This window comes from Protobothrops mucrosquamatus, unplaced genomic scaffold, assembly GCF_001527695.2.
Source record: "Protobothrops mucrosquamatus isolate PMUCROS unplaced genomic scaffold, P.Mucros_1.0 scaffold597, whole genome shotgun sequence".
NCBI classification, from domain to species: Eukaryota; Metazoa; Chordata; class Lepidosauria; order Squamata; family Viperidae; genus Protobothrops; species Protobothrops mucrosquamatus.
The window spans coordinates 473,223-486,363 of record NW_015386896.1 but is presented as its reverse complement, the minus strand read 5'-3'; the positions used below and the strand labels follow the sequence as shown (position 1 = coordinate 486,363).

Here is a 13,141-nt window from a genome sequence, read left to right as displayed (position 1 = left end):
AATAATAATAATAATAATAATAATAATAATAATAATAATAATAATAATAATAATAATAATAATAATAATGTTATCATCTCAGAAAATAGTTGTAGTGTATATTTGAACCATACCTCAGGTTGCTACATCTACAGACAACATAGGACTTGTCTTCTTTCATTACTCATCCTCTCGTTACTTCTGTATCCATGGGTGGTCAGGGGGGAAGGCAAAACACAAACTGGGAATGTGATATCACGAAGCAAACCTCACCTCTTTTGTATGTGCATCTTGACATTGCGTGCCTTCTCCAATAGGGGAAGTGACTTGCATTGTAATATCACAACAATATGTTTCATCTTTCTGACAAAATCTCCAGATTTTACAGATGCCTTTCTCTCCTGTACCTATCATTTGAAATATATCAACATGCTGCAGATATCCACACATTCAGCACAGATATATGCAGGGTGAAAGCCTTCATGTTTTGAAATTGTGTGCACTTTGGCTTCAGTGCAAGCCAAGACCTAGTGGGACAAGGTCTTGACTTGTGTAAAACCCAACCAAAATACAACTGTGTGTGCAAAGGCTTCCTTCCTGCACTGAATGTGTGTGTGTATACACACAAATACCTCTCTCTCACAAATACCCCCTCCTCTCTCTCTCTCTCTCTCTCTCTCTCTCTCTCTCCCTCTCTCTCTCCCTCTCTCTCTCATACTAGGCAGGGTGGGTGTATTTGTGCTGATATCCATGATTAGTAATGTCTGATACTTATGTGTCTTCATTTCATACTTTTTCTCTAGTATGCTAGAGGAAGAGCCAAAAGCTTTAAAACTAACTATATTATCTATAATGTCTGAATTTGGAGAATTGTGGTTTGTTTAACTGTGACCTGAATCTTACTTAGTATTAAGCTAGAATGGATAGTTTCATGCCTTATGATAATTCAAAAGCAAACAAACCACATTACTGCTTAGATTTAGTGTAATTTCAGCCCATTGTTTAGTGGGAATTTCTTAAAATCTAAAACAATATTGTGATTGTTTTTTCATAGTTTAATAAACCACAAATTCATGAGTTTAGTAGCAAAAATATGGTAATTAATTTCAAAGTGAAAACATTGGCTATATGTCACATATAGAAAAAAATAGTTTCCCCTTATTCATAAAAAGGGCTATAAGTCAACAAGCAGAAAAGTCATTTAAATTAGTCTGCCATAACAGAGAAGACACTACATGGTGAGGTCAAGCAACAATACCAGCTGTTTAGGGTTTTAAAAGTCAAATTATATCTAAACATAAACATGTATGAGGATTATGAATATTTTGCCATTTCTGTTAAAATCCATAAAGCTTTTGATTTTTTTGGTAGCAGGTTATTTATTTTATACAGTTCACTCTTGCTCCACTTGTATTCTAATAGTTTTTCAACTTCCAGTGGAATACAGTTGCAAATTCTGATTAAAATCTTAAAGTATTTAATTATGTCAGTGTATAAATGAAACCTATTCATGGAGAGCCACAGGATAGGATTTGCCTAGCTAACTTTGCTAACTATCGAACTTTGCTTCAATTTGGCGGATTAGTTAGGATTGTGTGAATTAGAATTTGGTTTTGTGATGTGCAAGGAAAGGAGATTTGATAAATGCAAATATGTGATATCTGCTGTGTCAAGGAGAGTTTGAAGTCTTGGAAATACATTAAGGCCTCCCCTTTTACTGACCCACCCTCATTCCTCATTCATGACATTTACAAATTTCAAGGCATATAACACACAAGAGCTGAATTTTATCAGGTAGAGGGGCTCAGGTGCCATTTTTTAAAAGCTATACCTTAGAAATATTTATATACAACTTGCCCCACCTATGTCTCCTCTGTGTCTACTGGAGACTGAAAGTAGATTCTATTAACTTGGAATGGTATTTCAGATAAGAAGGTCAGAGATCGGTCAGAAAAAGACCTTTGTTATTTAGAGCTTCCTATGGCTTACCTTTGGGGTAAAGAGTTTCAGAAACCACTTACAGCATTTTTCTACAGGACAAACAACCATGTATCATTATGCGCTCAAGGTAAATAAAGAAATTTAAATTAATTGCTATTTTATTTCAGTTATTTCTCAATATTTCCTAACTACTACCCAACAGGATTTTTTTTTAGTTCTGCAGCACATGAAGGACAGCATTTTCACTGCATTTTCCACTAAACCCAAGAAAATTTCTCTAGGGTTATCCTAAATCATTTGTACTCCACCAGCATCTGCCTGAAATGAGGAGCTTTCCTCTCCTTTCTCTCCCCTTGCATATTTAGCAATCTCTTTGAATCCTCTCTGTTATTCTGTTACCCCAGTCCCTGTAATTTCAATAAATCCTTGGTTGCATAAGAACTACAAATCCCAGAATTCCCAATCAGCATTGATATATCTGCTGCTCTCCAGATGTATGGGATTGCAGATCAAATAATGCTCAGCTAATATTGTCAATTACTAAGCTAGTTAGGAGTCATGTGTTGTAGTTATAACATATGGTTGCTTTGTGAGATGGGTGGCTATGTAATTAGAGATGGTTAAATAAGAATCAGGAAGGAATCTGACCAAATATGATAGATAATGTACTGATGATAGATAATGTACTGATCTTATAAAACAACTAGATTATTCAAGCTTATTCAAAAGAAATCTTTGGTAGCTACAGCCTCAGCTTGTATTACTTCATTTAACTGACATTATCTTTTGGTCATCATCAGCTCTTCAAAAAGGATCAGTGTTTTCATATTACTTTGGAAGAAATGATAAAAAATGGAACACCGATATATATATATATTTCTATTGAGTTCTGTTGCTCTGATTGTCTATAAATTTAAATTAGATACATTTTTTTTGAAACATACAACCAAAGCTAAGTAGGAATTATACTAGAACCTTTCTACGATATGTAATGTTCTTGTCTTTATGAATAAAGAAGTTAATGCTGTGTATTGTATTTCCTCCCTTCAGGCCTAATGATTTGCTAAGATTAACGCAACTCTTTTATATAATCTGTTTTGGCTTCAGAAATACATTTTTCTTGATAAAACCCTTTCCTTAACCACAGCTAAACAATATCTACTCTACTTTCAATTTTAAGTGAAACAGACATTTAGACAAACAGTATTAATAATTAAAATAAGGATATAGTATTATTCATAAAAAGAAAGCACCATACAAGTATCAGCTGAGTCATAATCCTACTGTGGATGGCTGCATGAGTTTTCTCCTCTTGAAAGTGAAAAAAAGTAAAATAGGCCCCTTGGCTTAATAGTCTATTTGTGTTACTTGTGTAAAATGTGTGCCAGAAAAGCATGGTTTTCAGAAGCAACAATAGTTTGAGCAATAAATGTACGCAAAATCTGTTTGATCCTATTGTAAATAATATTCAACTTATTTATATTGTGTTAAAAGTTAAATTGCACTGAGAATGTTTAAATCCTAACCAGTCTGTAGTGTAATAAACATATCTATTAGACTTACATATACCTACCATTGCTGGAAAAATAAACATGATGTCTTTCAAAGAACTATAAATCTTGTACATGGAAGAAATACTACAGAGATCAACAGTGTGATATTAATTATTTTAGTTTAACCAGACTGAAATTTGCCACATTTATTACATAATGTTTTACCACTAATAAAACAAAATATTTTTCAAATTGTAGGTTCAAAAATTGTATCTTTTAAACTGTATAAAAAACATTTGCCCACATTGTTAAATGACTATAAATTCAAACGTATTAATATATAGAATTAAAATTTTAAATGGAAAAAAATGAATTGGATGAGTTGTAATGATACCCATGCCACTCTAAGTTTAAAATACTTAAATGTAGCAACACTGAAAAAGACTAGATCAAAGTAACAATTACAGTTTTATAACGTTAAAAAGTGAGTCATGATTTTGATAATGAAAGAATTAAAGCTACAAACAAATGAAACAGTTGGTGATGAACTACATTTTATTTGACAGCTGCCTAAATTTCCCTCTCATCTAAGAGGTTTTTGAACATTCCCATGACAACCAAACAGAAAGCAGCTTTATCTCTGTTGCCTCATGAAAGTTGCCTGGGCTCAAATCTTAAGAGTAAGTCAGAAGAATAAGCTCAGCTTTATGAGTTGGTACAATCCATTTATTAAAAGAGACACCTATTTCATATTTCAAAAATAAAACAAAGGTAACACTATATTTACCTCTAGAACTTAAAGCAAGTATGCTAGTCTACTGAAAACAAAGTTAAACAGTAGAAATAAATAGGAATTGAGGTAAAAATTATAGGCCAATTGACAATGATTCCTTTTTTGTTTTGTTTTCTTTACCCTTGTTAAGATGAATTAGGAATTCCCTCTTTTGGTCTTTTAAAAACAAAATGTAAAATATTGGGATCGAAAAGTCTCTGAAAAGAGACTTTTCCTCCTAAGGATTCCCAAGAACTACAAACAAGAAAAAAAAACCAAGCACTACTTCATCTACAATGTAAAATAAAAACTGATTATAAGAATATTTTAAGATTCCAAAGTAAAAGCTGTTTAGAAACTCCACCCAAAAAATGAAGGCTTTTACCATCTTCCTTGAGGTCATTAATGAGGAAGTAAGATACACCTCTTGCTCCATCTCCTTTTTACCCAACCCCTCCCTTTTATTTTTTTCAATAAGATTTTTTTTTTAAACCTGGAACTGGGAAGAGGAAATCATCAACTACCTATTTGCAAACATCAGTATCAACAATGTCGTTACTAATACGATAGGTAAATAATTTTACTAATACATCATGTAATATTTGGGGCAGATACTTTTTAAAAATACAGTCACTACTGGACAAACAAGAGGAGTTTCTCTCCAAATATTATAGATCTGCAATTCTGCTTGCTATAAAGAGTTCGTATCAATTTAATGTTCGTTAACACAAGATAGCTGGTCAAAATTTGAAAAGAATATTGTTTTATCTTCTTATGTTCGCGTACACTTGCTCTCTCATGCAGAGAGACAGAGAAACAGAGAGAGAGAGAGAGAGCACAAAATAATACCATAACAGAAGGGTGCTGTATTTGTGTTTAAAGAAGAGGTTGTTGGCAAACAGCACAGCTCACTTCTGTTGAAATGTACACAACTGATCTATGCAGCAGAGAAAGCTGGCACCCAGGGCTTACAACCTTAATTTGCCTGCTAGAAGGAATGGAGATTTACCTTCAGAGCACGTTCTTGATTGTTTTTAGCAGTCAGATGTCTAGGGTTGTTTGCAGAAGTCTGGTTCTGCTCTTTCATATGATGAAGCTCCTGCTCCAGCCGTTTGCACTGCAACGAGGAAAGAATCCCATTAAGTAAAGGAAACGGCATGTATATGTATATGTGTGTGTGTGTGTGTACATACACATGCAGATATACACTGTGGGCACAATTATTAGGCAAGTTGTATTTTGAAGGATTAATTTTCTTATTGAACAATTACAGTGTTCTCGGTCAATCCAAAATGTTAATAAACCTCAAACCTGAATATTTAAAAAGTGAAAATGAGGTTTTGGCTTTCTTAGGGAGAATATCTATGTGTGCACAATTATTGTGAACTATTAGTGTGCAGAATTAGTATCCAACTAAATGAAAAATGAAAATTTGCCCATCTCACCCGTTTATTTGCAACTGTTAAAGTGAGAATAATAAACAAACAACTCAAAATGTACAAATAAACATTTCTGACATTTAAAAAAAAAATCAGTGACCAATTTAGCCATCCTTCTTTTCAATAACAGTCATAAGCCTTCCATTCTTGGAGTCTATCAGTTTCTTGATCTGTTGACGATCAACGTTTTGTGCAGCAGCAACCACAGCCTCCCAGACACTGTTCAGAGAGGTGTGCTGTTTTCCTTCACTGTAAATCTCCCATTCAAGAAGGGCCCACAAGTTCTCAATAGGGTTTGGTCAGGGGAGGAAGGGAGTTATGTCATTATTCTTTCATCTTTAAGGCCTTTACTGGCTAGCCATGAAGTGGAGTACTTCGATGCATGAGATGGAGCATAAAAATCATGGTGTTCTTGAAAGATGCTGACTTTTTCCTGTACCATTGCTTGAAGAAAGTGTCTTCTAAAAACTGGCAGTAGGTTTGGGAGTTGATTTTGAGTCCATCTTCAACCCCAAAAGGTCCAACTAGCTCATCTTTAATTTTTGCTGGCATCTGAATCAAAGTGCAGCTCTGTGCCTGTTACTGATCCAGCCATGGGCCCATCCATCTGGTCTGTCAAGTCACTCTCATCTCATCAGTCCATAAAACCTTTGAAAAAAAATCTGTCTTCAGATATTTCTTGGCTCAGTCTTGCCATTTCAACTTAAGTGTCTTGTTCAGTGGTGGTCGGGTTTCAGCCTTCCTTACCTTGGCCATGTCTCTGACCACTGAACACCTTGTACTTCTGGGCATTTCAGGTAAGTTGCAGTTCTGGAATATGACAGCACTGGAAGATAATGGTTTCCTGGTAGCTTCATGTTTGATTCTTCTCAAATCTTTGGCAGTTAATGTGCATCTTTTTTTCTCAATATGTTTCTTGCAACCCTGTTGACTATTTGCAACAAAACATTTGATGGTTCTGTGATCACACCCCAATATCTTAGCAATTTCAAGAGTGCTGCAGTCTCTCTGAAAGACTTTTTATGATTTTTGACTTTTCAGAGTCAATTAAATCTCTTTTTTGGCCTATTTTCCCTGAGGAAATAATTATGCCTAAATAATTATGCACACCTTGATATAGGGTTTTGATCTCCTTAGGCCACATCCTTCCTCGTTACACAAATACACATCACCTGCTATGTTTATATCCAGTAAGCGTTCAAGTTTATACAACTCGGAGGTGGAAAACATGCATGAAAACGATGATATGGTCAAAATACCCAGTTGCCTAATAATTGTGCACATAGTGTACACTCATTCATTCTAAGGAATATTGCACTAAATCAGATTTCAAATGATTATAGGTCATTCTCTTGCTGGATAGTTTTGCAATCATGGAAGGATAAAATAGAAGCAGAATGCTTACCACAATGCAAAATATTAGAAAAATAACATGTAGCTTAATGAGATCTTGTTATCTATGATAGAAGGGAAACACACTTTACAATATCAACATATGCATTGAAAATATAGCTATTGTAAAATGTAAAAATTGAGAAGACATACTATTATGTATAGCATATTGAAATAAAATGAAACAAAACAGATTTTATGCATTATACAAACTGTCTCATGCCATTTAAGATTGCAACTATAAAGAGCATGCACCAAGGAATTAAACAATCGAAGTCTAAGACAGGTCCCCAACCCCCGATCCGTGCAAGCAACCGGACCACACAAACAAGCAAAGCCCCATCCGCAGGATGGAGACAGCACACAAAACCACGCCCCCTCCGGTCCTCAGAAAAACCTCTCTCCACGTAACCGGTCCCTGGTGCCCAAAAGGTTGGGGACCTCTAGTCTAAGATACATTCAGCCATCTAATTGAAATTTAATTTCTGGGGGTCCTACTGAAAGAAAAGAATGATGGGGTCATTCAGAAAGAGCTGGTGCATAGTCTGAGGTCTCTCAACTCCTGCTAGAACAGCATGTGGCCAAGTGCACCTTTTTGGCTGATGCACCAGTGGTTACGGTTTATGAAGTAGAAGATATAGTCTACATGGGATTATCTGGAAGATCACCAAGAAACTATAAATACAGTAGTACAAAATTCAGCAGCCCAGAATTGTTGTAGAATACCAATATTGTGGAAACTGCATTGGTTGCCTGTTTGTTTCTAATTCAAACTGCATAATCAGGTTGCATGATTTGATTGTGAATGAAGGTGCTGACTTGACATGTATAACCAAGACATAGGCCGGCAGGAAGGAATGCAACCAACTACAAATTTAGCAGCATCAGCTGCAAAGTTAGGGTACAGGGTGGAGTGGAAGTTGTCATCTGGGAGGCCCTGATGATTTTCTGTTCCTCTGCTCTTCAGATCTGCTGGTGGTGTAAACAGTCACAGTCTAGGACAGATAGGCAGAACACTAGCAGAAAATATCCATGAACATCAAGTAGCAGTTAGAAGACATGATGAAACTTCTTAATTTCACAACACATGGGCAGACTCAACCATAGTTTCAGCTGGGAGACTGTGACCAGGCTAATACCAAAAAATGCTAAAGATTTTCCGGAAGTTTGGCATTCAGACAAATCAACATCAATAGATACATAGAGATAAACCACATTTACGCCATTCAAAACAGAGAATAAAAAACTAAGAAGGAAACAAAAAGATCAGAACACATCCTCTCCAGCAACTAACACCCAGATAAGCAGAGATTAACACCAGACAAAAAATCAGGAAGTAAACAATACTCTAATCAAGGAACTACCAAGGAGAGAACCATACTCCAACAATACTGACAAGGCAGGCTATTGTGCTGAATATAAATAGGGAGTAACTCCCCCCCCCCCGCCACTCACTAGCAAAAATGATGTTACTAGCTAGGTAATTAAACATCTGCAAGCAAACAACCAAGCTTAGAGAGCACCAAAGACTTCACTATTCAACCCTGAGCAACTGCACCCAGTTTTATCTACATGTGTGCAACTTCATTTCACTTTCTTCCTAATGAATATTCTCTTTCAAAGGTTTTACATAACTCTACAAATAGCTGCTATACATGTCACTCTAAGCATTTTGTGGGAAGTAATCCACTAAAAAATTATGATTGGTTGCCCAAGAAACAGAATATAGATTATTTAGACAGGTCTAGCCTCCCCATTGTGATGCTTGGTTAATGCAAACAGAATTTGTAGCTTCTTCTTTTAACTGTGGTCTGTTTATAGTAAATATCTTATCCTGGATGAACAATACTTAGAATGAGTACTGCATGTATGTAGTTGGTTATTTTCTGGGGGTAGTTATAACCAGAATCAATCACACGTCATGTATTCAGACCACATACCATGGTTTAGTAGCTACACTAGTCAGGGGTGAGACAGTAAAGGTAAAATTAATAACTGTGTGCCCACTAGCAAAGTTTGTTGTTACATTCCTATGTGAACATAACCTTGTTCTGACTGCTTTGCTTAAAATTATAAAACAACAGTGAGATACTAGTGGGAAAGATGACAAAATACAAACTAGACTAGAAGTAAAGAATGTGGAGATCATATTAGGTAGCGGTACATTCAAAAAGGAAATGTTTTATTTCTTATTGGAATTTCCATGCCTTCAACACATTTCTAAAGGACAAGCATCTTAGTAGATTGTAAAACAAATGCAATCCTAGGTTGCATTACCAGATACAAATAATGTCATAATCGAGGTAAGTCATTATTCTGCTGCATCTAAAATATGGTATAAAGGAGACGATCAAGATAATAAGAAATCTGAGAGGAAAAACAGAGAAGGAATAATTAGATGTGTTGGATTTAACATCAGAAGAGAAGACTAAAGGGAAACAGGACAGTTCATGTAGAAGATAGAACTCCTTGGAGTTGCTCCAGAAAGCAGGGCCAGAAACAATTAGTTTAAATTACAAGAAAATAAATTTAAATTGGACATTGGGAAAATTAAAGATTAAAGTCCAAAATATATGCAACTTAAGCACCTTAACATTGATATTGATCAAACTAGAAAACCGCCCACAATTTTAAATAGTTAAGATTGTTATACTTATCGTTCTATTTGCACATGGGCCAATCCAGTTCTCCCTCACTTCCCTCTTTCTTCATCTTCTGGCTCCTGTGTTTTGTGCATAGAATTTCTATGCTGCTCACACCATTTTGCCAGTGGCAGCCCTTCTGCATATGCAGCCTTCCATGGGAAATGGCTGTATGATCTGCTTCTAACAGTTACTCTAATAGGATTGCATGAACTACCCTTCTTTCAACATGGCAGTAAATCCCACTGAACCCAGAGGGATGTAGAAGACACATACTTAAATCATGCCATTAGCAAAAGAAATTAATGATGCTTATTAACAATGATGCTGGAGTAATACTGTGGAAATGTATTGAATGCATTGAATACTAGATCTCAAGCAGACCATGGGTGTTCTTAAATGGTATTGATTTATTTTTAAAACGTCTTTCCATCCAAACTGAGCATCGACAGACATGACAGACTACAATTCTGTGCCCAACAAAAGAGAGTCTAACAGATTTAAACTATTTTTTATTATTATTCTCTTCTGCTTCTCTTTATTTTCTTTTGGAAGATCTGCACATGAAGATAATTCATACCTCAAAGATTCCTAAAGGAAAGCAAGTAGTTTTCACTGTGATTTTTTTTTTAAAAAAAACAACAGTCTTCTCCTTGTCCCAAATCCACCGTGATTGCCTAAAAGGCAAATATCTCACCACTTGGATGCTACACAACTCTTTCCTTTGCAGACAAAAATAATATCAAATGCTTCCAGTCAAAACACAAACCAACCTTTGGTGTCAATGTGAGTTATGTACTTTGAATAGCAGATGTTTGGAAGCACTTATATTTATCTAAATTTACTTTATTCTTTTCCATGTAGAAGAAATGGATTTTTCCCTCTGCTAAATGATGGGTCTAGATAGATTTATTTAATTAGGTCATAATTCTGAATTAAAGTTTTTTAAAAAAAAATATAACAACTTTATAGTTCTGGCAAGCAGTCAACAAGAATGTTTAACTGATTATTTTTTCAGTGCTCAGATGTATTGAATCTCCTGGATTTCCATGAAAAAAAGAAGAAATGAAAAAGAGCTTTGGTAAAGGTCAGGCCCCAAGAACATCTGCTTTTTTAGAAATTTATATTTGATTAGGAAGAGAAACATTTTGATTTAGTGAAAAAAAAGTAATGCATTTCTAATATTTTTCCAATCAGAAGCCAGAACTAATGACATCTTCCTTTTCATAGTCAGAAATTGAAGTTGTCAAGAAGACAAAAAAATAATATATTTGGTTCCTTTCTAATAAATATAAAATTGTTGTGAAAAGTCATATGAAAGCACATTCAAGAGAGTTAGGAATTTCAAATGCCATTCTCATTTAGGAGCAAAATTTCCAGATAATTTTATTTGCATGAAGATGAGCAGACCTTTTAATTTGATTGTGGCATCTCTCTTCTCACCCAATAAGAAGCAGAGGAAAGCAATTATCACCTATGTTATGGATGGATCACACTTGTCTTAAATACTCAGAAAATTCTCAATTCTCCTCAGATTCAGCCGATTCAGAGCAGATCCAAATCCACATTTTGCTTAACAAGATGTGAGTTCTGAGCTTCTCTGCTGATTATCAGGAACAAATAACAAAGAGAGGTAATGTTTGCATATGTCATTTGAGCAGTTTTGATGAAAGAAGACTCTGTTTGAAATCTCTTATGGGAAGCTATGGCCAGGGGAGTCTTTACTTATCTTTGGCTGCTATACCAATTATGCCCTTATCTTACCCTGACTAGATGTCCTGGTGATGGTCACTCACATCCTGATCATCACTCTAGTTAGGGAAGTGTTCAGGCTGTATGTGGGGCTATCTTTGGAGACAATTAGTATGCTACATTGCTACAGCTAGTTCAAAATGTGGCAGGAAGGTTCCTGGGCCCAATTCAAATTGATAATCATATCTTTTAAAGCTCTTCATGGTGTTGTACCAGGTAATATCAGGCAATGCCTGCTAAGATAGAATCTGCCCAGCCAGTATAAAGTGTTAGAGGAGCCCACTGAGGGTCCTACCACTCTACTAGGTCCATAGGAGATGGGACAAATGACAGGTCTCCTCAGTGCCCCCCCCCCTTTGAAACATCTTCTACCCAGAAATGAGGCTATTTCCTACCCCCTCCCCTGCCACTGAAGCATTACTTGCTGAAATTTGGTCCCTGGCGGCTTTTGCATATTTAATATTTGTTTGCACTTTGCATTATAACTTTGAAGAGGACAGCTATACAAATTGAACAGATAGATAAAAATAATGTACAAGTAGTTCTCCCTTACCAACCACTTGTTCAACGAGTGTTCAAAGTTGCAATGGCACTGAATAAGGAGAGTTATGACTCAGTCTTCAAAGTTGTGGCCATTGCAGTATACTTGCAGTCATGTGATTGTGATTCAGGCACTTGGCAACTGGCATACATTATAATGGTCACAGTGTACTTCAGTCACGTGATTGTCATTTACAATCTATACAGCTTGCTTCCAACAACCCAGCTGGCAGGAAGTTGAAAGTTGTGGGCATGTGACATCATGATTAATGACAGTTGATAATTTGCTAATGACCACAGCCAAAACTGCTGTTGTAAGTCGGATGTGGTCACATTTCACTTTATGACAGAATTGCTTAGCAACGGAGATGCCAATCCTAACTGTGAATGGTAAGTGAGGACTCCCCCAACTTATCCAGATGCTGTCCAATTCACCCTGCAGCCCAGAACCCTTAAAATTATGAACCTTTTCAATGATAGGGTATGTAGGGTAATGTGTGTGAATTAACACAGTCAGATCTAAATGTATGCGACAAACTCACTGGGCCACATTTTCTGAGTCTCACTTATCCCAACTAAAATTGATCTGATTAGACCTGTCTCTTCCCCAAACCTTTGGCAACTTACCTTGACAACAGACATTAGACAAAGACAGGTCTCACAGATTAAATGGCAATATATTCACCAGCAATTATGATGAGCTGGATTTTTTTTTAATATTGGGCTTTAACTATGGAAGGCAGAAGTAATGAACAGAAAGTCATAAAAGCACATGCAAAGTGTCTTTCCCTGAAATAAGAACTGCAATATCCAGCATTAGAGAAAAGAGCTTTCTGTGGGTATGAATGTGTATGAGAGAGATGGAGTTCAACTGAGCCCAGAAAAGGTATCCTGTTCCTTTCTTGACAATAATTTCAGTGCAAACATTTGGCTAAATCTGTTGCTTGTTCTATGATTCCTTAGCAATGAAATAGAAGAATCCTTGATTAATGCAGAGGAAGCTGATGTGAACATAAGCAGTTTTTCCATATAACTGCAATTGTTGCTTGGCTGAACACCACCAAGATAAATTGATGGACAGGAAAATAAAGTTCTGTAAACAATCTGTCATTCTAATGAGCTGGTTTTCAAATAAGCTTCAATGGATTTTCTTGCAATCCATATGCAAACAAAGCTATTGCCTAAATATTA

The 13,141-nt window shown here is 35.8% G+C and overlaps 1 protein-coding gene across 1 annotated transcript in view; it reads right to left on the bottom strand.

Annotated features, from left to right (window-relative positions):
* Positions 1–13,141, bottom strand: part of MIPOL1 (mirror-image polydactyly 1) — a 102,610-nt gene that overhangs the window by 53,552 nt on the left and 35,917 nt on the right. Inside the window, exon 7 of the mRNA XM_015817498.2 lies at positions 5,195–5,302. Within this exon, the coding sequence (XP_015672984.2) occupies positions 5,195–5,302 (108 nt within the window). The remainder of the gene's footprint in view (positions 1–5,194; positions 5,303–13,141) is intronic.